Raw genomic sequence first — 25,965 nt, forward strand, 5'->3', positions numbered from 1 at the left:
GGTGACTCTGAAGGTAAAAGGGGTCTCATCAGCATTTAACGGGGCGAAGCAATTTACTTATATTGTTTCACTCACGAAAAACACCTTTGCTCTTTCTGCTAAAATCTCTGCTCAAGTATCACCTATTGAAGCTCTATTCTTCTACAGGACGCAGGCGCAAATTCCAGAACGTGTAGCTATCGACGAATTTGTTTCATCTGGAATACAAGAGTATTAAGCCGTGAATCACTGTCGGAATCAGTTATGAAGCTCCGGTATGCAATGGTGTGCTCGTCTAACCAGAATCGGAGCATGGAGGCCCATTTTCTACTGAAAAGGGAGGGCTTTGATGTGGCCTCATACGGCACTGGGCAACACGTGAAGCTTCCGGGTCCTTCTATTAGGGAACCCAATGTCTACGACTTCGGTACTCCTTATAAGCAGATGTTCGATGACCTCCGCCGCAAAGACCTCGAACTGTAAGCCAAATTTGTCTTTCTGCTTCTTGGAACTGGTTGTGGTTAAAATTGTGTGTGTCCCCCAATTCAGTTAGATAGCCCTAATTATGTGTAGTGACTGTTATTTGCGCTGAACTTAGCGAGTTAAGGAATTTCCCTCTGTTAGGATTTGGATGATCTTCTTGAAGTTTTTGGGTGCCTAATTTCCTGTTCTAGTTTCCTCACCTTAATGGATAATAAAATAGGAGGACTTAATGTAACCACCTGGAGTTGGTCAAGGGACTGTTGTGGGTCAAGCTGACGAAGCGTATGGGCATTCATATTATAAATCTTACTCTTAACTTCTCGTCTTTTAGCCTGCATTGGAGGTTTCTTTCTAGGGTGAGTGTGTCTATCATTATTTCTAATGAGATAGGGAGCCTGTAACAGGATTTTCATGTGTATTGAGAGTTCTTTTTGTTCTTGGGGATAAATTTCAGCTCTTACTAAGTTTTTGACTTTTGAATATGGGTAAAGTTGCATGTTTTGGAATACAAAATCCTCAAGATGTTCAAAGCTATAAAAATGTGGCGTGTTCCTTTGCAGGACAAAAGTCACAACCTTCACTGTGTTTTTATACTATGAAGTGGCAATTATACCTATAATTGTTGGCAAATATTTCTTTATTTTCAGAATCCTCTTGTTTTAATTTGGATTAGGGGTTGAACCTCAGTTTCAATTTCCAGGTACAAACGAAATGGAATATTGCCTATGCTGAAAAGGAACTTGGGTGTAAAACTTGCACCTCAACGTTGGCAGGAAAATGCAACTGATGGTCCCTTTGATGTTGTAATTACATTTGAAGAAAAAGTTTTTGATTTGGTGCTTGAAGGTTGGTAATACTCATTTCGCATTTACGTTTTGTTCGAAAATGATGGATCGAGAATCCTACTAGAGGGTTCCACTTAAATGAGCTCTTTCTATCAGCTTGCTTAATGGAGTTGAAAAAAATTGCACATTATTAAGGTCAAGAAAAAAGATTGATATTATGAATTGGGTAGCACATTAGTAAGGTAAAAAAAAGATTAATATTAGGCCTTGGGTCAGACTTAGGCCTCATTTTTTTTCATTAGGACTTAGACGTTTCAATCTGAATGCATATCTGAATGATTAAGATGTTGTCTCTAGGTCTGACACTAAATGCTTAAGATAGTTTGTTTTTCAACATCTGAATGTGCATAATTTATTTATATTTAAACATCACATATATATAATTTAAATAAGAAATTAATTAACCATTGATCTTTATTCAAAACATATTTAAAAAGAGGAGGCTGTTGGATTTCGTAACTAAAAGATTCAGAATGAAACTTACTTGCCGAGGGTAGAATATCTACTTTGAGTGCTCTTCTTTCTCTTTATTTTCTCACAAAATTTTGGGCGCTTTATTTCCTCTTTGTTTGGCTTAAATTGTAAACATCTTGTTGGTCTTTTTAGACTCTAATTTCGCAATTGAAAACTAGCATTAAAAATACGGAATAAAGATGGAGAATTAGATTCGAGAATATCTGAAGGGGATTTGATAATTTATTGGTTCAAGAGAAAAATTAGGTTGATTATTGATAGTTGAAAGAGATGGAAGTTGCTTTGAGAAAGAAAACAAGAAAATAAAGCGTGAGTTTGAGAGAGAGAAATAAAAACGTGAGTTTTAAAGTCTGAATCGTATTAAGACTTCTTCACAGATTGTCGGATGTACTCAGTCCTATTAAGAGATATTTTTTAAGAAAAAACAAATGCATTTAATGGGCTTAGATCTGAATCATTCAGATTCAGACCCCCATTACGTGCAAACAAATGAAGCCTTATTTTATTACATCTCCAAACCTTCATCGTCGAAGAATGTGAACTTTTTTCTTTTTGATAAAATTAATGCAATATTTTATAAATGGGAAACTTGTGTTGAGCCAGTGCTACAAGAGATAATTACAAAATCTGTAATTCCCCAAATTCGAAGAGCGGTAACTTTACTTGACTACTTACCTTTATACAGCATCCCATTTTGAAACTAGCTGATAGATAGCCATGGAGCATCTGAGGAATAATTCGTAATGCTCATAACAACCTTTGAATAGACACATACAGTACAAAGCCAAGTTGTCAAATGATATCCCTGCAATTGCAAGGTATTTACATAGTGAAGGTGAAGATTGGTCAAAAATGCTCTCCAGTTGCAGTAGATTATGACTTGGACAGTTGGACATTTGGGGTGAGGAGAACTTCAATATGGTTATCTCTTGCAGAGGTATTCCTGTCATGCTTTTCGTAGGCAAAAAGAAAAATAGAGTAGCAGCCTAAGCCACTAGTTTTACCATCTATTTCTGAGTAAAACCTCGATATAGAATAATGATGGTGGTAGGTGTCACGACCCAAAAACTGAGGTCATGATGGCACACATCTCAAAACCCAATATGATGTGTAACCCTAAAAATAAAATTCATACAAGACTCCTAAAGGGGAAAGTGATTCCACGATTTAAATAAAAAGAAAAAAAAAACAATGAAGAAATTATCCCAAAACCTGGTGTCATAAGTATAAAGAGCATCTAATACAAGCTTCGAATCTGAAGATACAACATAAGTCTCTGAATGATACAAAAGACTGAAAAATAAAGATAGACTAGTGACGATCCGAATTCTGGGACCTCACCACTAATCTGAGAATTACACAATCCGCTAGAATATTAACTGCCACGTGGGGTACCCCGACTAGTATCTGCATCAAAAAGGGACACAGAAGTAGGGGTGAGTACAATTCACATGTACTCAGTAGGTTTTAGCTGACTGAGTATAAGGAATTAATCAAACCTATGAAATAAACTAAGGAACGCTTCCACCTGCATATAGAATAGTCCCACTTCGGCATCGGTGCCGCCAGTTTATATATATAGTGGCACGAATAAAGTATAATAACAACTCATAATCACAATTAATCAAATAATTCAAGCAGCACAAATGTCAATGCAATGCAATGCAATATGATGATGCAATGATGTGGTGGTACGGTGGAATCAAGACTGTCGCACAGCCTGTCGTATACACCTGCCGAGCTGTGCTACCAAGCAGGACCCATGGGGGTCTCGCAGACCATATACCTCAATCTCATTATCCTTGCCACCTCCTCGTGGTCAAGGGATCACAATGCATCCACTACCCTGCCGGAAAACTGCCTCAGTCAGGGACTCAAGATACAAAGGTTAGGATCACAATGCATCCACTACCCTGCCGGAAAACTGCCTCGGTCAGGGACTCAAGATACAAAGGTTGGGATCACAATGCATCCACTACCCTGCCGGAAAACTGCCTCGGTCAGGGACTCAAGATACAAAGGTTTAAAGGTGTTTCATTTTCTTTCTCAAAAAGAATTTCCATATTTCTCAACTTCCCATGTTTCATGATATGATGAATGAGGATGAATGCATCAAAACACATATGCATGGAAGTAATAATCAACTCACATGTGGTATAAGGTTCAAAGTTCTCAAAACATAACCTACACATGATATTCACCCTCAATAAATAGTAATGGGAAGAACACACTTTCATTTAAATATTCACCCCTTTCTCAACAATATTTCAATACCCAAGTATGCTCAAAAACCCCAACTCAATCTCTCAGGCGGCATCACAAGTCAAATAATATACTCAAGCCTCTCTCTTAGGCAAATCATAATTCACATGCTCTCAAAGCAAATAAGATAACAAATAAGGCCCCCCCACGGGCTATGTAATACAAATAAATCCCGTCACGGCAACACATTAATAAATAAGCCTCCACACGGACATCACAATATATATAACATTCTCAACTCATACTACAACCCCATCCCAAAGTCTATAACATATGAATGACTAATTACCCCATCTCAATCTCAAAGAAAGATAGCCAAACCTACCTCAATTGCCGAAACCGCACTCAAATACCTCCACCGGACAAGCAAATCTCGAATTCAGCGCCCGGAATGAAAATCCACTATCAACAATGAAACATACACGTCACAAGGAGTCCAATGACACCCATATTGATAGGTTTTGGAACCGGAGGTAAAATGGTTCAAAAATTAACTATTTTCGAAAAGGGTCAAATCTGTAAATTTATTGAACAATCCCATTCTATTGGTAATAAGGAACTCATGGTTGAAAAACCCATAAAAATAGAGCTCAAAACGAGTTGGAAATCACAATTTTCCTTAAATTCGGATTAGGGAAGAAACAAGGATTTTTGGGGTTTGAAACTAAAATTTAAGAGTTAAAATCGTCAAAAACTTAATGAAAAAGGAAGGTTTTAGGTCAAAAATCACTTACCCAACACTTTGCCTCGAAAATCTCTTCTCAAATCACCTCAAGGAGTTCAAGAACTCAAACAAATGTTGAAAACAATATTGAAATGGGAAGAAAGGGGCATTTTCTGCCCAAAAAGTTACTGTTAACGCGTGTTACTGTTCACGCGTGTTACTGTTCACGCGTGTTTTGTACAAATTTACGAAAATCACCCTCAAGGTCATTACAGTAGGAGAGTAAGGAAAGTAGTTTGGAGATTCAAGAGAGATCAGGGGCCAGGGTCTTCCTGGCTACTGGCCATGTAATTTAATCTCAAGGAGTTGCTGTATGAAGTGATTTTGCCAATGGTGGATGCAGTACTCTTACTATGTTTACTCATCTTGGAAAAGATTGTCCCTCCGTCCCAAATAATTTCTGTTTCTTGACCAGGGAAGATATAAGCTAGGATGTTTTACAAATTCTTACTTCACAATGCATTTAGAGTTTCTTAATGTTGGATAGTCTGTAATTAGACGAGAAATTACAGTGTTATTATCTTGGCATCCTTCCTCTTTTTTTCCCTTTTCTTTTCTTTTTGTATGTGTTTCTTTTTTCTTCTTTTCCTTCCGGGGTTTATGTGGCGTAGCTAGTAAAATTTATCCTAGGAGATGCTATATTTTCTCTTACCAAGGGAAAAAAGGGTTCCATGTGATATTCTTGGACCTAGAGAAAGCATATGATGAAGTCTCAAGACAAATCTTTTGATAGGTGCATGAGAAGAAATGATTACTTTTATAAATGCCTTAAAATAATATGCAAGAGAATAGTTACAAGTGTGAGAAGAATAGAGAGAGATACAGAGGAGTTTCTAGTAATGGTGGGTTACACTAGAGACCTACCTAAATTTAGTACTTGTTGACTATAACTATGGATGTGCTAACCAATAGGCAATAGAATATCAAATGATGTTCCATCATCCATTGTTCGTGGTGTTTGCAGATGATATTGTGTTAACTGAAAATCCTAGTGAGAGTGTCAATAATTAGTTAGAACAGTAGAGAAGTATTCTAGAGAAGGTTTTAGGATAATTAGAAGTAAGATTGAATATACGAAGATAAGTTTAGCTCTCATCAGGTTTTTATCCAAAATAAGTAGTTAAGATCTTATAAAGAGAACAAAGGTAAAATGAGATTAGATGGGATTGTGGGGTCTACATGCCGATGTTTCAGATACCTAGGTTAATTCTTCCAAGAGAATAAGATATAGATGAAAATATAACACAGAGAACGGCTGAAACATAGAAGATCTGCGGTAGAGAAATGCAATAAGTAGTTCTCTAGCAAAGAGAGCGGTTGCGAGACCAATACTATTAAAAGAACAGGGGTGAGGCTATGCTGTCATTCGTCTCACAATAGTATTATTTCAATGAAATATGTCAAATAAAAAGCAAGAGAGTGACACAAAAGACTCATATTGCCAACCCCGGCTAGTTTTGGATTGAGAATAGTTGATTGGTTGATGATGACATGAGCCTATGTTCCCTTGTGCTGTTCCAGGGTCTATGGTACTGTTTCTGCTTAAGTTTTTATTAAATGAATCAATTGTTCCACACTTGCTGAATCATGGTGTAGACATCAAAATTTTGTAGGACTCTACAAGACGAGTCGTATTTCAGTTAGGGTTACTTGGAGGCTACTTTACCTTAAATCTAAATCATGCATATATAAAGGGTATTATATTCCCTTGAAAAGGCATCTCGAATATTCGGCAAATTCATGGAATATTTATAAAGAGATCAAATCTAAATCTCCTAGTTCGAGAAATACGCCACTAACGGCCCTCAAATCATGGATAAATCTTATGATAGAAGAATCAAGGGAGGAACAAAATTGTATCCATATTGTTTTATGAATAAATTATTCTTGTTTCTTCAAATTTTATTTATGGTTGATTTATTTTCCATTTATTTAAAATTTGTTGCAAACACATGGTATAGCAAAATGTCTCTGTCTTATCAAAAGCAAGATCTTCCTTCATATAGATTCTTGTACCAAATCCATCCTATATATTCCTTAAGAGCTGCCTAGAATTGTTCTCATTCTGTGTTGTGGTACACCCGTCTTGTAATTCTATGATGGCGAAAAGCTTTCTACATTGGCAAGAGCTCCTATAATCATGGCTGTTTCCTCACTTGAAGTTCAAGTTTGAACATCATGTATTCTGCTGAATAATTTGAAACTTGGTCTGCTTACATTTTTTTATGAGTTTTTTTTCCATTTATTTTTGGATATCAAGCATAATTATTTTGAGCATGGTCTGATAATGCAGACCTTCATAACCGAAACCAAGTTCTCTTGAAGCCGGTTCTTGTAATCAATTTAGAAGTAAAAGATAACCATGAAGAGGCAGCAATTGGAGGTCGTCAAGCTTTGATTTTGTGTCAAGAAGTATGTGGTTTGTGGTTCTTCAAATTATCACAAAATTAATTTTGCTTCGTCTCTCACTAACAGTATAAGTTTGCACTGCAGCTTGATGCGACTGAAAATTGGGAGGATACAATTGATGATATCATCAATAATTTTGAGAAACAGCACCGACGGAAGCTCCTGTACAGCATCTCCTTCTACTGAAAGGGTAGCGATCTTAGTATCAGTTTGTTCGGTATCCAATTTGTCTGCTGGTATTCTGGGAACACATCACCTTTTTATGTAGAACCTTCCCAGTTATGTCAAGTGAAGAAACAATTGCTTCAAAAGACTTTGCTGGCTTGGATTTTTTTGTGCAGTGTTCCTGCTTGTCCGTTCTCATAAAGCATAGCAAAGTAATCGTTTTACTTAGAATTCTGTTTAAATTTAAGACAGTAACATCTTGGATTTGAGAGCGAATTAACTCATGCGTTGTTCCAACTGATGATAATTTCAATCATTTGTTACAATTTGTGTCCAAACCGACTTAATTACGAGTTCCGTTTGATTTGTGTAGTAGAGTCGATACGACCGAGTCACAACATTTTGCTAGGTTCCAATGTCGACTACATAAGGAATGGTGTCTTGAACTGGTGTCCTGTTGCATGATAAAAACAATTGTTAGATCCACTTATAAAATTCAAGAACTTGTCCTCATTTATAATACAGACAAGGGTCTTACAAGTAGATGAAGACAAACTTTTGTAGTTTTTCGTGGAATTAACCATCCCCTTTAGGTCAATTGAAGAAATAATGTACTATGATGAAAACCGTTGGACAAATCTTGGAAAGGTAAAAGACGAGATCACCATCCTCAAAGAGTTGAAAATATCAATTGGGTTTGTAAATGAGAGATGAAAGGAAAGGCAAGTACGTGGACGAATAAGAGTGAGTTTGGCTTAGTCTACAACATATCATTTTCATAAGCAAAGACATTATATACTGTCAATAATTCATTTCTTTTTGTAGTTCCTGATTAGGTTATTGTTGGTATAGAAAACAGAAGGACACCCATTGTAATTTAATAGATAAAGTGAAGCTTTTGGGGACAAATTTAGATTAGTCGATGCTCAGTTGGCAAACTAAAAAAGGACGCTGTTAATTAGATGAGTCTTTACTGTTTACTGGTGACTCGCAGAGAGCATGTAGGCTGCTTTTAGTAGTTTAATATTGCTTTTAATTTTCAAAACAAACGCCCACCTGGCCACCGTCCTGTGTTTACTCCTTTCCCAGTTCATCCCTTCTCTCCGTCTTAATTGTTCATTTCAGTTACGTGCACCCTAAATCAAACCTAACCAATTTGCCAAACCAAATATGTCGCCATTTCCATTTCACACTCTGCAAATTCCTTCTTCTACCTACTGAATTCCCACATGACTGAGCCATTCGCTGATTCGAATTCCGACGCTTGGCAAGATCTTCTCCGGAGAATGTTGCCGGCCGGAGCTCCCTTGCCGGACGATGAACAACTCGACTACTCCATCGCTGTTGAGTATAAAGGTCCTCCGTTAAATTTTCCTGTTCCTGTAGTTGATCCACTGTCTTCCCAAACTACCCTCCCAAAACCTCCCAAATACCGTAAGGTACCGTCTGTTCATTCCAAATTTGCTCTGCACATGAAGAAAAACAGTAGCGGAAGTTCCAGTTCGGCTTCAAGGCTACGCATCAATTCCAGCTCGGAATCCGAAAGTAAAATCCCGACAGATCAGTCTCTTTCGGACTTGAACAATAGTGGTAATGTTCCGGATTTTGATATTGATGAAAATGCTGAGAATGAATATGAGTATGATGATGATCAATATAATAGCGTAGATAGAAATGACTATAATTCGCCGCGGTCTGATTATATTGATGGTATGTCTTTGCCGGTAGGGGAGAAAGATGGAAAAAATGATACTCTAGGGGTTAAGGTTAGGATTCGGGTATGTAGTAGGTGTGGGAAGAAGAATAGGTTAAGGGAGAGAGAGTTTTGCATTGTGTGTGGGGCTAGGTACTGTAGAAACTGTTTGCTTAAGTCTATGGGCTCAATGCCAGAGGGTAGGAAATGTGTGGGATGCATAGGAGAGCCTATTAATGAGGCTAACAGAGAGAAATTGGGTAAGTGTTCGCGTTTGCTGGCGAAAGTCTGCAGTCCATTGGAAGTCAAGCAGATAATGAAGGCAGAGAGTGAGTGCTTGGCGAACCAAATTCAACCTGAGCAGGTGTGGGTCAATGGAAGGCCATTGCGGGAGGAAGAATTGGTAGAGTTGCTCGGATGTGCAATGCCACCACAGAAGTTGAGACCTGGAAAGTATTGGTATGACAAGGATTCAGGGCTTTGGGGAAAGGTGAGCACCGAGCAGTTTTTATTGTCCTCTTCTGAATTTGTGGAATCTTTTGGTATTTCATTTTACATGTTTTCTTATTGTAGGAGGGAGAGAAGCCGGATAGGATAATAAGTTCAAAACTGAATGTGGGTGGTAAGCTTCAGATTGATGCTAGTAAAGGAAATACAAAAGTGTTCATCAATGGCCGTGAGATTACAAAGGTTGAGTTCAGGGTTCTGAAGGTAAAGTAAATTGGAATATTGGATTATTCAGAATTTTCTGGTGCATGTGTTTTCTCCATTTTGCGCATGTGATTAGATATTCAGTCCTATTTTTAAGTATATGGGTTAAGAAATACTCTCTGAAGTTAGTCTGTTGCCCATTGGATCATTCTATCATGGATTCCATGTTTATAGCTTTAGTCGATTTTCCTTGTTGATTAGAGATTCTGGAATTAATCTGGGTGACAGCATTTTTGTAATTAAAAAAAAAAGAGATTCTGAAATTGAGTGTTCAACAGATCTTATTGTTGTTTCTATAGTTTGTAGAAGTTTCTAAATTTATTTAAGTTATCACTTATTTTCTGAGGTTTGAAGCTTGACATATGATTATTGGAATCAAATTTTGCTGGGCGCCAGCTTTGACCATTCTGACGCATGTAGGATTCTATTGGTGTATTGCGCAGAAGAATTATGTGCTTGCTTGAAGAGTGTTGTTGTTGAAGGAAGGTTTAAGACTGTCATGTATTGGACTGACATGAAACATGAAAGCTGCAAGCCTGCAACTTTAAGTGATGCAGTTGAAGTAGCATCTTTTTAGTTTTCGCAGAAAGCGAGAGAGGCTGGAAGAGTTCGAACCCATTTTAGCCTTGCCCTCCCACTCATTGTATTAGCAAAGCTAGGCCTCATCTTTTTAATGAGTTTCAACATTTTCCATCTTGAAGGATGCACTTAAGTAATGATATACTAATTAATTTTGCTCAAAAAAATATTTTCCTATATAGCGACCCTGAATTAGAGGTTTCGAGATGTTCAATACTGGATTCCTGGGTTCACATTGCATTCTGGAAATCAATTCAGATAAAATTTATAAAGATGATGATGACTTATAAGAATGGAAAACCTATCTACCTGTGCTGAAATCTTTCCTCTTTTTTCAGTTAGCCAAGGTTCAGTGTCAACGAGGTACTCACTTTTGGGTATACGAGGATGGATCCTACGAGGAAGAAGGTCAAAATAACATTAGAGGAAATATATGGGGAAAGGTTCTCTCGTAATCCTTCTAAGTAAAATTCTCCAATTGAGTGCAATTGTGATCTATTAAAATATTTTATGTTTACATTTAATTAGTTACAGCTATACTTTTTGTTAGGCAGGCATCTACTCGTTTCATTTGTTCATTGTTTTCATTGCCTGTTCCACCTGGAAATATTCACGGGCCAAAAGAAGATGCAACTGCTTTTTCAGGTGGGTCTATACCTGAGTATTTGGAGCATGGTAGAGTACAGAAACTTTTGTTGTTTGGGTTGGAAGCATCCGGGACAAGCACCATTTTTAAGCAGGTCTGCATTCATAATTATATATGTTCGATTATTAACATAAATTGGTAGGAAATTCCTTGATAAGAAGCTTGCAGTTTTCTATGATGCTCTTTAAGTGAGGGCCTTTCTTCATTACTCATAATATATCAGATAGCTTATTTGAGAAGAAAGCTTAAAACAAAGGATTCTTTATTCTTGTTCCTTCTTTTTGAAGGAAATTAGTAGTACTACTTTTTGATCATATTACAAGTTACAAGTTGGTAATTGCATTTATCATTAAGTTTGAGACTAATTTTTTTTTGAATATACACACTGAAACAGACTCTTTTCCTTTCAATCCAAAATTCAAAGTAAAAGCGCCTTCCTTCTTACTTGGTAAATTGCGCTCTAATTGATTTTTTTTGAGTTTTCTTTTCAACGGTTCATATCTTGGTGGATCATCTGGAGTACTATCTAGGGAACATTTTCATTCTAGTGGAACACAGACCAATTTTAATGGTTGCTTCTATCATTTTCCTGCATAACTGTCATGTTCGAACCTGGAAACTGCCTATTTGCTACTGTTACAAAACCTTAGTAATTTTTTTCCATGGTGATTTCTTAATCAATTGTATCCTCAACCTCTTTCAATACAACAGGTGAAGTTTATGTCTAAAAGCAAATTCACAGTTGATGAGGTACAGAATATCAAGCTTACCATTCAAAGAAACATCTATAGATACCTTAGCGTTTTGCTCGAGGGGCGAGAGCACTTTGAGGAGGAGGCATTAATGGATAAAGAAGCTTCTGATTTGGAGAGAGAAAATCTTTTACCAGGTATTCTAGTCACTCCTTGATTGTTGAACCTAATCCAACTTGAGTTGAACCCATGCTGGATTCTTGTAATCCTAATTTATTTTTGAGTTGACAAAAATTAAGGCCTGCAAAGCGTAGCTACTTTTGATAAATAAGGAAGCAAATTGGTAAATGCATTGTTTTAGAAATGACAAGTAGAGGAAGGGCACATGCAGATAGATTTTTTTCCTACTACTTCAGGTGCATGCTTATAAAGAGAAAGATTATGTTTGCTTTGTTTCTGATTTGACTGTGTAGTATACACGTAGGGAAGACTGGGTTTGAGGTCTGGTTCTGTATATTTTCATCCTTGTTATGTTCTTAAAGGATAGGATATGACCCTTATTTAATGTCAAAGTTGGCTCGTCATGGGTTGACCAATGGATCCTAGGTGGTTGATTGGCACAATCTTCAAAGGGCTAATTAAGTAGCATATTCCTTAAGTGAAGCATTAAATGAATTATCCTACTCCTTTTTCAACTTAGGTTGTCAAATGTTTTGGGGAAACATTACTATAAAATATACACAGTTTCACTGACCCCCTCTGTCTACATATACATATATATAAAATATACACACGTGTGTATTTACCTATCTGTCCGTGTTGTGTGAGCTGTTTATAAGCACAACGACATCCTCTCCTTGATGGCTATATATCATGTGGGCAATATCTTAATATTTTATTGTTGTGTGAATACTGTAAAGTTAATTCAGGTGAAACAGGAACTGATGGGAGCAAGCGCTGCATCTACTCAATCAATCAAAGAGTAAAACATTTTTCTGATTGGTTACTGGAAATCATAGCTATGGGAGATTTAGATGCTTTCTTTCCTGCTGCTACACGTGAATATGCTCCAGTTGTAGATGAGATCTGGAGAGACCCTGCCATCCAGGAAACATACAAGAGAAGGGGTGAACTGCATTTTCTTCCCGATACTGCTAACTATTTCCTGGATCAGGTATACCTTGTTTATACTATGATTTAACTTTGGGTTTCCGTAAAAAAGATGGCATCTGCAACTACTGAATAGCATTTGGTTTGGGGGTGGCAATTTAGGACGCGAGACGTGATGTGGACATGGAGTAAGGTCTTAAGTATATGTTAAATGCATTTGGATGAAAATGAGTAAACATTGTTAAAATATTTGTAAGGATGAAAAGAAATACACATTCGAATATATGATGTAAATGAATCATTTGGTATGATGAAGGAAATTGAAGAGTGAATACCTTTGTGAGTGGCCCAGTATTAGTACATCCAGCTCTGAATTACTGAGTAATCAACTAGTAGTAGTTTGTGCTAAATCAAGTTACAAAGCATAAATCAAAGAAAAAAAAATGATATCTAGTTGTTAGCTACACAATTTATTTGGGTTGATGTTTTATTAATTGATTTTATTTTGAGGAATGGAAGCTGATAATGCACGTTTTTTCGACTATTAATAGCATCAGGAATTTACCTAATATTTTTAAGTTATTATTTACTCACCAAACAAAATTAACATTTATTATAGCTTTCACTACTATTTATAATGTCAAACAAGTTAGGGTGGCCTTTCACAAGAAGGTCCAGATGTCACCATTTAATAATAAGGTCGATATTTCCTGACATGATAGAGGCAATGGGTTCCCAGCAAATACACTCCAGTAAACAGGTCACCTGAAGTTTATGGTTTTTACTGCTCATTGTGTGAAATGTAGCTTACTTTGTGTAAAGCATAAACACTGAATTACAGTGATAATGGGCAAAACAACTTCGAGTCATCTCAAAGAAAGTATTACATATCTGATAATAAAGGCTACTTAGGTTTGAAATGATTGTTAAAGTACATTTCTTTAGAAATTATCTTCCAATCTAATCTGCTTACAATATTCTCATTGTCAGTGCTATTGATATTTTAAGGGTTTTGTAAATTTCTTTTTGGTTCTGTAATTGCTTGCTAGATGTTACTAACTTTTTATATTCATCTTTGATAATGCTTTTCTTGAACTTTAGCTTTGTCTCTGCTGGTCAATATGTTATCTTACTTTTGCCAGGCCCTCGAGATATCTAGTAATGAGTATGAACCTTCAGAAAAAGACATTTTATATGCTGAAGGGGTGACTCCTAGCAATGGACTTGCTTCCCTTGAATTCTCATTTGATGATCACAGCCCCATGTCTGAGATCTATGGCGAGGACTTAGAAAGCCAACCTTCTTGGAACAAGTAACTCTTTTTGCATGGCTAATATTGGTTTTGATAAAATTTGACTCGTACTCATGGCCCCTCAGTAATCATTTGCTTTCTTCTGTCCGTCTTCCTTTAGGTATCAATTGATCCGTATCAGCTCCAAGGGAGTCCATGATAGTGGCAAATGGCTTGAAATGTTTGAAGATGTCAAAGTTGTAGTCTTTTGTGTGGCCTTGAGTGACTATGACCTGGAGTGGACCCGAGGTGATGGTATCTCCGAAAATAAAATGTTGGCAAGCAGAGATGTATTTGAGAGTTTGGTTAGACATGGTAGTTTCAACGATGCTTCTTTCGTGCTGCTCCTAAATAAATATGATAGCTTTGAGGATAAAATCAACCAAGTTCCTTTGACAGTCTGTGATTGGTTTCATGACTTTAGACCTTTCAGACATCGACAAAATAATCAAGCCCTGGCAAATCAAGCATATTATTATGTTGCTGTTAAGTTCAAACAGCTCTATGCTTCAATCACAGGTAAAAAACTTTTTATCTGGCCAACCAGAGCACTTGAACGTTCATCTGTCAATGAAGCATTTAGGTATGTACGGGAAGTTCTAATGTGGGAGGAAGAGAAGAAAAGGATGTATTGCATGGCCGAGGATGATTCTTACTCTAGTACAGAAACCGATTTTACTGCATGAGTGCAGCAAAAATGATCTTGGTCTGTCTGTTACTGGAAGAATGACATATCAGTATGCCACTTGGTTTTGTCATGAAAAATCTGCAGCCCCTGTGCTTTTCTAGTGGTTCCACAACATCCATTCAGAACTTCAACTTACTGGAAGGAAGGAGTATAGCATTTCGTTTTAACGATTGAGACAATCATTGAATTCATTTGAATTGATTTAGCTGATTCGATGAATCAGTTCGTAATTGAAATGGATGACGGTTTGATCCTTAGTTCCGTATAGCTTGTAAAAATGTAGAGCAGCCTTTGGACTCTCTTTTCTTGTAAATGTCTCAGCTATTTGAGTTATAAATGAAGAGTGTTTTTCCCTTTGCGTTGGTTTATATAGAACCTCTGCCCATTTTACTCACTGTATCAATTACAAGGACTTATTTACAAAAATAACAGTGATTTCTGAATTATTACAAATATAAAAGATTTTATTATGATATAGCAGTAGGGGAGCACATTAGATAATTGTGGTCCCGAGTTTAATGCTGTAACCAAAACGCCAATATATGTTGCAATCTTCACCAAACTCCTGTTTAAAAAAAAAGAAAGGAGTGCCTACTTTTTCTCTTCCATAACCAAAAATTGCTGAATATATCCAAAAAATATTATCGCTCTCTGTTGATTTTTGCCGTTTTATTGTACTGTTGAAAACGGAAACAAATTTTTTTACATAAAATTATTTAATACTGTAAATTTTACTAGCATAAAGTATTTTATACCTAGTATTTATTTCTTATCGATTCATTTTTTTGGTAACCTTGTAAAATTGTTTTAGTCCCAACGCAGCATTACTGAGTGTAATTATACAAGAAACCTGAGAAGATAAAAGTAGATAGTAGTAGAATGTATATAGGTGACTGTGGTAACAACCACTTACATTTATGTTTTTCGAATAAAAAAGAACCACCTCGTGGAGGAGGAGCACACAAAAACCTAACAAAAGCAATGCCATTAGATGGCAGTAGCAAAGCGAAACACAAGATTCATATCACATTACAAAGTACTAAGGGAACTGTTTGAGCTATGCTACAACTAGATCTCAAATACTACTGGAAGAGCTGCAGCCTAAAAGACCTACTCGTCTTTGAGTCTCTTTTCCACCACCTCAACTCTCTGAATCTCCTTGTGGTACTTGCAGACACGATAGATACACCTATAAACACATAAAAGCACTTTGTAATGAACTGAAATTATATTGTTTTGCATCAAAACACAAGGTCCCAAGGGATTATGCATATGTACCAGTACAGAAGGCATGCTGCTACACACAGAATAGCATTTCTTTGAGCCTTGTAGATCTGCATAAAATTTGGGAGACCGGAGAAGTTATACAGCCAGAACATAATGGTAAATGCATTTTGTTGTCTCTGATCTGATGTATCGTTTCGCATAAATAGGAAAGAAGACGGGGAACAAGTGCAACTCATGCTTTATATGTTATGTCGGTACTTTCAAGTTATAAGTGAAGGGGATACTTGGAATGATGTCTCTTAGAACCAATCTATGAGAGCAATAGGAAAAACCTAAAATGTCATTCTAAAGGTTGTGGTTTCTCGTATTTCTACAACAACATAGCTAGTGTAATCTCACAAGTGGGGTCTGGAGAGGGTGGTGTGGACGTAGACCATACCCTACCTTGTGAAGGTAGAGAGGCTGTTTCCGAAAAAACCCTCGGCTCAAGTAAAGCATTTCAAAGCAAGTTTGGAAAGTAAATACAGTAGAAAATGGTTTCTCATATATCTAAACTTGATATTTTGAAGGATCTGGGATCAGGTAGATTATATTGCTAAGACTGAACTCAATCATTCGATTCAGATCCACCAAAGTGGATCTAATGCATTTGATCCATGGATGCAGATAGACGAAATAAGAAGTGATGTTACAGTAATAAGCTTGCAAGCCTTTCATGCTAATAGCAGTCATCAAATGATTAGTTTCCCGCCATGATGCTCAACCCAACTCCGTATATTTACATAAAACTTCTTTTTGCTCAATCAGTATATTCTTTTTTTCCAACTCAATCTGTATATAAACATTCAAATAAAAAAAAGAGAGACTAGCTGCCCCTGAACCAACCATGTAAATTCATCCTTGGAATAACCACTTAGTTAATGTTTGTGTCCGAGTATTCTCAACATTAAGAAAATAGACGAGTGGCAAAAAAGATGAAAGGTAAGCAGCACATTTCTAAAAAGGCACAAAGTGTTTCCTTATTGGTGCAAACTCCCCCATTAAGTAGAAAGGCAAAAACGGATAAAATAAAAATGAAAAAACATCCGTCCAAACAAAGTGCTTCATTGACCTTTGAGTTAAAGGTTTCATTCTGCCTAGACGCATTTACACATAGATATCAAATTGATGAAATAATTTCACCACTTCCCTTAATGGGAAAAGAACAACAACAACAAAGTATGGTTTCTCCCCTAGTTTCCTTCAATTTGTCAGCAGATTACCGAAATTTCTACTTTTCAAAGCGATGAAAATTCCTTTCCCCAATTGGCTCATATTTTCATCATCACTTGATCGCGCATGTGTTGCTCCTGTTTTTGTGTCACCAACTCACTGTAGTTGGCACTAGTACAACCCCTAATAAGTTCATGTGAAAACCATGAAGAAGACACCCCTAAGTTACTTTCCCTTTAATACCACTTACTATATAGATTAATGGGAGCTACCAAAAAGCCAATTTTACTTATTATCTTAGTTTATCACATTGCCGCTCTTTTTACTAATTCAATGTAGAAGTGTCAACGTGACGTATATTGGTATAGTACAGTGGGATATGTGTTGTATTCGGTTGAAGTAATTTGGATGTTTCAACTTCTACCAACCATGCAGCGCTAAGAAGTAGTAGCCAATTCCAATTTGAAGAGCATTTTGGACGAGTCAATGTAGATGATAAATCACTCCCTTGTTGTTTTCTTCTTTATGTTGAATCAGCAAGTATCCTCCGACCTAAAAAGGTATTCTCCCTTTACATGACCAGATAGTCAAATATCATGTATAACGTTCATTTTATTACTCATATCCTTACATCAATCTCCAACAACTTGTCCATTCTTCTTTATAATAAATCTAAGGTCCTTCGCAAATTAGACACCTCAATATGTCAGATAATTCAGGAAACATAGTTATCAAGAAAATGTCAGCATGATTCTATATCTCTATCCAATTCTAGAAAGAGTGAAACTTGACCGAGGTGGACCTAGCCTATAAGGTATCGATTCACGTAAATCCAATAGCTTTCGTTCAGATTCTGTATTTGTATTAAGAAATCTATAAAATATTTTCAAATATTAGACCATGAATTCAATTGTTATTATATAGCAACTTGAGATTGTTATAAGAACCCATCAACTCTTGGCCTCGTGAACCACTCTATCAAAGAAAACTTAAGCATAAGGCTTGGAGAAAATAGAAAACAGTGTAAAGCAACACACATTAATCAAAAAGAGGATGGAAGAGCTAGATAATTCCATGGTGTAATCCCCTTAGGTTTTCTTCAGTAACAATAAGAGTGCAAGGATCACATATTGAGAATTCCTCAATTTCTAGGTCTCATCAAAGAGAATGAAGCAGACCTTTTGCCAACAGGCAGCTTACAAAATTAGAAAAACACAAATACAATCAACTCGTTAATCAGTGCTAAACTAGTATCTGCTAGACCTAATAATCATCAATTTCAGTTTAATCTGTATATACGCAATCCTATAAAATTGAAATATAAGAGAAAAATTACCGATCTCTCATAGCGGTCTCTCTCAGCAGCAGTACAGATCTCACCGGTGCACATCAACCGATGCTCATTCTTCCAATATATATCTAATCAAAAACAAAAACAACAAATTACATATAATTTTCCAATCAATAGATGACAGAAAAAAGGGTATTAATTATTACCAAGGAGCTGAAAACCGGCAAAGGGGATTATGAATAGAGAAGGCTGAAGAGCGAGTGAAATTAGGGAAACGAAACGAGATTTGAGTGCTTTTGGAGATGGCAATGTCAGGAGAATTGCTATGGCAGCCTCTGCTGCTACTACGTACGTCAAAATCATCCACTGTAACGCCATTTTCTCTGAATCTTTGTTGCTTCTGAAGATGTTATTCTTCTTATGGTAGAATTTTGGTGGTTTTGGTTTCACACAGCGGTACTTCTTACTTGACAAGTTTGAAGAAGCTACTTCTCAAATCTAATCGAGGCTTACTGTAGGAAATTACTAAACTATCCTCCATATGAAGTAAGTATTTATGGGGTAATTTGTAATTTAATTTAAGGTAGGCTAGATTTTAATAACCACGCCAAAAAAAGGAGACAGAGTAGTTGAATTTAATCTTTAAAAGAAAATAAAAAAAATATATATGTGTTAAAAGGAATCAATATTTATTTTATCGAGGAAATGGTTGTCTCGTGTTATTTCATAATTTCAGTTTGCATATTTAACCTTTAATTATTTAAAGTGTGCAATTTTAATCCTTGGAATTAACAAAAGTTAATTATTTAACAAAATAATTATTTTGAAATATATAAATAAAATGAATTGAAGGATTGGTAATTCTGAATGCTTGAAGAATTATGTGGGTAAAAAAAATTAAATTTAATAAAAAATAAATATTAAATTTTTTAAAGAGCGAAAGTTGTTAGAACACCATTGATAGTCTTAAGAAGCATGTCCACCTATTAAATTCTTAAATATAATCGTATTTAATCTTGATTAGTAACCATTGAAAAAGAGAGGAAGAACGAGTCGCTAAGGAATAAAAAAAGAGCATAGAACATTTGAATAAAATGGAGCTAATGAATAAAATATAATTTTAATTTTATATGCATAATTCTTCAAGCATTTAAAATCACCAACCCTTTATTTTAGTTTATTTTATAAATTATTAAATAATCATTTTGTTAAATAGTTAACTTTTGTTAACTTCAAGGACTAAAATCACACACTTTAAATAAATGAAGGTTAAATATGCATAGTCAAATAACACAGGGATTAAAACTGAAATTATGCAATAACACAGGAAATAAAACTGTCATTTCCTCTATTTTATCGTAAACAAAAAAAAATTAACCTTATCTATACTATATTAAAAGCATGAAGTTAATTTTAGATCCTAATTAAGGTGAGTAGGAGAGAAAATATACTACTTTAAATAATTTTATTCCTTCTTAAAATTGAAATTGAATAAAATATTTAAAAATTCCAAGTTTAGAATCTACCTCCCCCTATTTAGAATATTCTTAGAATTATTTAAATTCAACATACAAAACGCAATTTTTCATGTACCCTTCTTATTATTTTTATATATGTCAATTTCTTTTCATGTACTTTCATCCAAGTTTTTTGAAAATTTTCTACTATTTGTGATTTAATCTACTTATATTAATTGACATTGTTGTTCGCAATTAAATTTAATTTTTCTCTATAATATTTGTTATCACATAAGATATGCGCTTTGATCACGCTAAAAACGCGTTAATCAAATTTAAAATTTCAAAATATTATGAATAAAATATAATTTTAATTAAAATTTTCTTAAAGAAACCTATCCAAGTCAAAATAGAAAAGAGAGTCTTTAGAAATCAGACTCAAAATAATTACAAAATGTAGGAGTATGTAATGTAATTTTATCTTAATCTTCCAATTGTGATGGAGAGAAAATGTCGATCCAAATAATTGAAGCTAGAGTCCAAAAAATTTTCAAAAGAAGATTGGCTTAATGAGGTCTAATAGCCTGTTAATCATTATCTTTTTATAACAAAGAGATATCCCAAGAGCCCCAGAGGCAAAGCTAGAGGGGCAAAGGGGGTTTCATTCCCAGAAAATGACACAATAATGAACTGAAGCTTATTTTTGGTCATGGGAATGTCGCATCAAAGTAAGGGGGCCTTACATAATAGGTCATGTCACTAGTAAAAAATTCAAAATGATCATCTTTCTTCTTGACCGAAAAACTAAAGAACATCCAACCATCCTTTCCACACTGAAATTAAGTAAACCACCATAAAGAATTAGTCAAAGAATATCATTCAATGCAGTTTGCATCACTACACATCCAAATCAGTGAAAGAAAATTTTTGGAATTTGACTTCCTAAAGTCAAGTTGTTTTCTGTCTTTTGCTTCCCATTCATCTCCTCAACACCTCTATCTCATTGCATTAATAACAAGTTGCATCACAAACAGGATACTAACTCCTAATAAAGAGGAGAGGGGAAGAGAAGAGGACAACATAGGAAGAGTGATGGGGAGGTTGAAGTTGAATAGTGATCCAAGTACAAGGCTCAAGCACTTCAGTCATCCACATGAATTAGAGCTATGCACCCAACTCCAGAATAACCCCGCACCTTGTTCAGGATGCAAACTCCCATCATCAACCCAAATGTACATATGTAAACCTTGCAACTTCACCCTCCATTTGAGCTGCACTCAGTTCCCAAAACTGATAAATCACCCTGCTCATCCAGACCACCCTCTGGCTCTCCTTCCCAGGTCTAAATACCCCCGTGGCCTTTTCAATTGTGATGCCTGCAACCACCGCGGAGATGGCTTCAGCTACCACTGCAGAGACTGCGAATATGATCTCCATGTGACCTGTGCATCAAAACCCCTCAAAATCACATATCAATTGCATCAATGCCAGCTGGAACTTACCTTCAAGAATCCATATACCGATGCCAAAGGCTTCTCTTGTGATGTATGCCAGAAAATTGGAGTCAAGCAGTGGCTTTATAGATGTGGCACTTGCGATTTTGATGTTCATTTGGATTGTTCAAATTCTGCCCCGATATCAGCAGTTCAAGGGTCAACTATCCTCCAGCACCACCATTCATTCCCTGGGGCAACAAGTTCACAGAACCAGTTCCAGCAGCCTCCTATGACGGCAAAAATGAGGCCTAACCACTTTGTGCATAGTGCAAGTTCAGGCGCAAAGGGCAACCAGCTCCCACAAACTCCCATATTATCAGGACAAGTGATGCCAAATCAGTACACGCAGGCCAGTCTGGGTACAGCCCAAGCAAGGCCAAACCCATTACTCCACAGTACAAGTACAGGTTCAATCCCCCAGCACCAATCCCTGCAACCTCCTCTAATTCAAGGACTGGTGAGGCCTGATCAATACATGCAATCTCCTGGGACAAACAATGATTTGATGAATGCTGCAGTTCAAGGACTTGTGGAAGTTGCAGCTCAGCAGGTTGGTCAAACTATCATGCAGGGGTTCGTAGGTGGTGGTAACAACAGTGATGGGAATGAAGGCTCTTCAATTCTGAGAAGCATTTTTGGTGACTCGTCGCAGAACTAAAATAATTCATATCTTTTTTATTTCAATATTATTATCAGTTAATGTAAAATAGGCACAACTTAGGGTTAGTATCTTGGTAAACTACCACCCTATTTTGTTTTTTAGATGCTTGGAACTACCATACTTATGCTATATCAGTTGTCATAATCATGAGCCATGAACTCACAATGCAATACTACCTAAGAAAATAAATTACATCTTGATAAATGCTTATAATTTAATACTTGATTATTGACGTTTCTTGTTCAATATTCACAATCTGGTTGTGATTATCAAGAACTTGGGCATGTCCAATATGGCAGGTCCACCACCTTGCTCTTGGTGAGATGACCCAAACAACCATCTCTCAACGCCCAACTGAGGCATTTGGAGTTACAGTGGTTGAAGATTTGACTTTATTAAGGATAAACATCATTAAATTAATGCATCTTCATGAAGCAGTTGTCAGTATACCAACAAACACCACCGCGTTCTGCATTGTATTAAATGGTTTCACACTATTCGGCGATTAGTTTATGGATATCAGCATTAAAGAGAAGCATTAACACGGTATTAAATTCAGTAAACTTGTCTGCCAAATATTGGAGAACCAAATGAGGAGGAGAGGGAGCAAAGGGTGTTCATTAGCAGTTTGAGAATGATAAACAAAGGGTGTTCATTAGTTACTGATACATTTGCATTCCACCTGGAGCGTATTGTTCCAGGAAGTAGCTATACTATATCTAAGTAAAATGAGATTGAGATTAACATTAAAACCCATGGGCATCTTATTCAATAATCCAAAAATAATGCAAAGAATTATCTGCATATTAACCGACAACAATGAAACTTACACCAGAACTACAAATCAAAATCAATTTCTGGGAGCAAACGGTCGGGAAACAGGATATATACCTGTACAACAACAACATACCCAGTGTAATCCCACAAACGGGTTTGGAGAGGGTAGCGTGTATGTAGACCTTACCCTACCTTGGGAGGTAGAGAGGTTTCCGATAATTGAAAGAAGCTTTTCCATGACCATCAAAAGTAGCCTCAACTATGGCTCTATTTTGATATGCATCTAAAATATACAGCAGCCTTCTAGTTTTAGGTATAGGTTTCAGTCTTCCAGCAAAATTTGGCATTCAATACCCTCTTTAGAATATACTGTATGCTCAACTCTTAAAGAAAGCAACCTCTATCACTTAAATTAGTCTATTTCACCAACAATAACAACAGGAAAAGAATCATAACATTAGCTACCCTATCAAATAAGACAATATGATTTACCATTGCAACACAATTTTATCTGGAAGAGAAATGGCACCATATCGAAGATTAAAAAATACATGCAGAGAATAATCATCTGCAAAACAAATAGCCTTACACACACAAAAAAAAAAGAATCACCTTGTACTTTTTGACCTGAAAGGAAGCACCAAATGAGAAAACAAGAGAGATGAAAATATAACAGTTACCAATGAAAAGGTGTTAAAATCAGGCAGATTCCTTAGCCTCTTCAGCTGCCTCTTCCTCTCGCAATTTCTTCAAAGAAGGAGGGGGTCTAGGGACAATGCTTTTCTTCCATTTCCGATCAAGCTTCCTAGATATCCTTTTGTTAATTCCTTCTTCCAGCTCACGCTCCCGTTTAACAGTAAGCATTCGAGCAATCTAACAGATTAAGAAGGCCAGACGACCAGAAACAAAACTAAATCAGATTAAGAAGTTAAACATGAGAAAAGGTAAGTGTAACTACCAAATCCAGGCAAAATTCAGGAAAGGAAAGTAACATAAGCAGTGGCTCATGGTCACATGCGATAGGTGAAAGATTAAGATTAGAGTACTACCAGATGTATTCAAGAACTTGAAAACATCATTACTCATTTCAGAACTCAGATAATAACATAAACCCCCCTACCCCCAGCCCAACCCAAAAACAAAGGAGATAAAATTGGAAACTGTAAAAGAACCTAGGCACACCAGAAAAACATTAACAATGAAAACAAGGAAAAATGATGGAAGACTAAGCAGCCATTATTTTGGTTCTGAAACCAAAAATGTAAGGCCAACCATAACTGCTAGAGTCCAACCAAAAAACGTAACCCTTTTACAAGTACCAAAAGCAAACAGGTAGTCTCAATCAGAACTGATGCTAGTCTTTTGTGACTAATGAGGATATATCCCTCATTATGACTTAGGGCTTCAGGAGTGTTATGCCGAGAACAATAGTCTTGCAAACACAAGGATTGGATAATTGACACATTAAACTTCAAATTTTCAAAACAATACAAGATAATTAACATGAAGATCAGAAAAACCTTTTCAAACAGACCTATTAAGCTGCTCAAGTTGTTGATACTGCAATTTGGTTGAATCTACTACATTCAAAGATTCTGATGATCTCTCACATAAAAATTGAGTTCATTCTTTCAGTTCATTGACTGAAGTTCACCTTCATTATAGTTTAGAATAGGAAACTTGGCACATGCTCATTTCTGCAATAAGCGGAAGCACTTGTATTACTAATTACACTCGCAGAAAAAAAAACTAGCAGCCAGCAACTCAAAACCTTGTTCTCCCTCGTCGAGTTTGGGACTAAGGAATGGCTGGGACAACATACGCCCACCATAACAAATCAAAGGTTATTGAGAAATCTTAAGGAGGACCAATAATGTTTCTCAGATTAGTTCAAAATGTACAAGAAAAATTACTGCAAATTCTTCAACCTCATCTTAGGCTAGCAAATTCCATCAACAACCTCAATAATTGCTGCAAGGGACAAGCTATTAACTATGTTCTCTCTGGAACTACAACGCCATATACTTAAAAATAGTAAAGCATGAATCTACCATGTAGATGAAACTCCTCCAGACATATAAGATTCTCTCTTCAGTGCGAAGTGATCCCAAAATTTTGGCACAATTTTATGCCATTGTCCAAAATTTGCTCCGACTTTCACTCAAACATGTAGCAAAATACCAACTAATGCTAATCATGTGACATCAAAATTCGTAAGAGATGAGAGACTACAGATTCCATCACTACGATAATTTAACAGTGACATTTGCCAACTCAAAACCACACCAATTTTGTACAAAAACACAATCATTTTGTAGCTGGAGCTAACTAGTAAACCAAAAGGTAAAACCAGAAAAGAGGGAGAGTAAACAGTACCATTTTGCGCATTCGAAGAAACTCGCTTGACTTAAACTCGTTCCGAGCTGATCTTTGAAGACGAAGCATGAAAAGCTCTCCTTTAAGATCCACAATCTCTTCCTGAAGCTCCTCAGTAGTTTTTGTTCGAATTTCCTTCAATTCCTCTTCTCTCTTTGCCATTTTCACCACCATTGACGAAGAAGAGCGAATTGTCGTCATAGAGTAGGCGGTTCGAGCATGAATTGGGCAGACTTGAGCAATTCGAACGCCATGGAAAGAGGATTTTGAGAGGTTTATCTTGGAAGCAAAGGTGACAGTGACACTTGAAGGAGGAGTGGCAATGGAGAGGCTCATCATCCTTTCTGATGTTCTTGCTACTACTGGATAAGGGGGGGGGGGGGTCTTTTTTTCTTCATGTTGATGGCTATGTTTTATTTTCATTTTAACTCGAGCAGCAAAGGCCCAAAGAAAATGGTTTAATATTTACTGGGCCTAAATTGTCCAATTTTGACCCTAGATGCCACTTTTTTCCGGATAAAACTCATAAATAGCCGCTTTTTAGATCCTGTAATGGAAAAATAGCCAACATTATGAAGCTTCTAATTCCACAGTTAAAACTTCATGCCAATGCCATTTTTCAAAGATGAGGTCAAAAAGGGTCAGCCTAACCACCATTCATCAACAAATATATACGTGAGATGATAACCATGCGCTCTCCTCAACCCCAGCTGCTTC

The 25,965-nt window shown here is 36.4% G+C and overlaps 5 protein-coding genes across 7 annotated transcripts; 3 read left to right on the top strand and 2 right to left on the bottom strand.

Annotated features, from left to right (window-relative positions):
- LOC129896127 (uncharacterized) lies at nt 1–7,667 on the top strand. The gene is made up of 4 exons (XM_055971957.1): nt 1–458; nt 1,163–1,308; nt 7,061–7,179; nt 7,261–7,667. Exons 1-4 carry the CDS (start codon nt 244–246, stop codon nt 7,360–7,362), a joined length of 582 nt encoding a protein of 193 aa, XP_055827932.1. The 5' UTR covers nt 1–243; the 3' UTR covers nt 7,363–7,667.
- Nucleotides 7,668–8,168: 501 nt separating this feature from the next.
- Nucleotides 8,169–15,109, top strand: LOC129894308 (extra-large guanine nucleotide-binding protein 3-like). Of its 3 annotated transcripts, none has more exons than XM_055969934.1 (8): nt 8,169–9,524; nt 9,608–9,745; nt 10,663–10,767; nt 10,879–11,064; nt 11,682–11,859; nt 12,601–12,836; nt 13,915–14,084; nt 14,185–15,109. In XM_055969934.1, exons 1-8 carry the CDS (start codon nt 8,571–8,573, stop codon nt 14,747–14,749), a joined length of 2,532 nt encoding a protein of 843 aa, XP_055825909.1. In that variant the 5' UTR covers nt 8,169–8,570; the 3' UTR covers nt 14,750–15,109. The 3 variants fall into 3 exon arrangements, with proteins under 3 accessions (XP_055825909.1, XP_055825907.1, XP_055825908.1); XM_055969932.1 differs by having other exon boundaries at nt 8,170–9,524; nt 12,583–12,836; XM_055969933.1 differs by having other exon boundaries at nt 8,170–9,524; nt 12,592–12,836.
- Nucleotides 15,110–15,602: 493 nt separating this feature from the next.
- Nucleotides 15,603–19,003, bottom strand: LOC129895914 (uncharacterized). Its single transcript, XM_055971701.1, has 4 exons — nt 18,688–19,003; nt 18,527–18,609; nt 16,030–16,085; nt 15,603–15,940 (listed from the first exon to the last, which is right to left on the bottom strand). Exons 1-4 carry the CDS (start codon nt 18,857–18,859, stop codon nt 15,862–15,864), a joined length of 390 nt encoding a protein of 129 aa, XP_055827676.1. The 5' UTR covers nt 18,860–19,003; the 3' UTR covers nt 15,603–15,861.
- Nucleotides 19,004–20,802: 1,799 nt separating this feature from the next.
- LOC129894314 (uncharacterized) lies at nt 20,803–22,092 on the top strand. Its single transcript, XM_055969951.1, has one exon. The coding sequence runs from the start codon at nt 20,821–20,823 to the stop codon at nt 22,090–22,092; it is 1,272 nt and encodes a 423-aa protein (XP_055825926.1). The 5' UTR covers nt 20,803–20,820.
- A 65-nt stretch (nt 22,093–22,157) lies between these two features.
- On the bottom strand, nt 22,158–25,650 carry LOC129894315 (50S ribosomal protein L29, chloroplastic-like). Its single transcript, XM_055969952.1, has 2 exons — nt 25,249–25,650; nt 22,158–23,745 (listed from the first exon to the last, which is right to left on the bottom strand). Exons 1-2 carry the CDS (start codon nt 25,585–25,587, stop codon nt 23,572–23,574), a joined length of 513 nt encoding a protein of 170 aa, XP_055825927.1. The 5' UTR covers nt 25,588–25,650; the 3' UTR covers nt 22,158–23,571.
- Nucleotides 25,651–25,965: the final 315 nt, after the last annotated feature.

This window comes from Solanum dulcamara, chromosome 7, assembly GCF_947179165.1.
Source record: "Solanum dulcamara chromosome 7, daSolDulc1.2, whole genome shotgun sequence".
NCBI classification, from domain to species: domain Eukaryota; kingdom Viridiplantae; phylum Streptophyta; class Magnoliopsida; order Solanales; family Solanaceae; genus Solanum; species Solanum dulcamara.

Coding starts and splice junctions, on each gene's coding strand:
- LOC129896127 (XM_055971957.1), top strand. CDS start 244: ATGAAGCTCCGGTATGCAATGGTGTGCTCGTCTAACCAGAATCGGAGC. Junction 459..1,162: donor CGCCGCAAAGACCTCGAACT/GTAAGCCAAATT, acceptor TTCAATTTCCAG/GTACAAACGAAATGGAATAT. Junction 7,180..7,260: donor CTTTGATTTTGTGTCAAGAA/GTATGTGGTTTG, acceptor TTTGCACTGCAG/CTTGATGCGACTGAAAATTG.
- LOC129894308 (XM_055969932.1), top strand. CDS start 8,571: ATGACTGAGCCATTCGCTGATTCGAATTCCGACGCTTGGCAAGATCTT. Junction 9,746..10,662: donor TTGAGTTCAGGGTTCTGAAG/GTAAAGTAAATT, acceptor CTCTTTTTTCAG/TTAGCCAAGGTTCAGTGTCA. Junction 11,860..12,582: donor GAGAGAAAATCTTTTACCAG/GTATTCTAGTCA, acceptor AATACTGTAAAG/TTAATTCAGGTGAAACAGGA.
- LOC129895914 (XM_055971701.1), bottom strand. CDS start 18,859: ATGGCGTTACAGTGGATGATTTTGACGTACGTAGTAGCAGCAGAGGCT. Junction 18,610..18,687: donor TGCCGGTTTTCAGCTCCTTG/GTAATAATTAAT, acceptor GTTTTTGATTAG/ATATATATTGGAAGAATGAG. Junction 15,941..16,029: donor GCAGCATGCCTTCTGTACTG/GTACATATGCAT, acceptor ATGTGTTTATAG/GTGTATCTATCGTGTCTGCA.
- LOC129894314 (XM_055969951.1), top strand. CDS start 20,821: ATGCAGTTTGCATCACTACACATCCAAATCAGTGAAAGAAAATTTTTG.
- LOC129894315 (XM_055969952.1), bottom strand. CDS start 25,587: ATGATGAGCCTCTCCATTGCCACTCCTCCTTCAAGTGTCACTGTCACC. Junction 23,746..25,248: donor TTCTTCGAATGCGCAAAATG/GTACTGTTTACT, acceptor TTAATCTGTTAG/ATTGCTCGAATGCTTACTGT.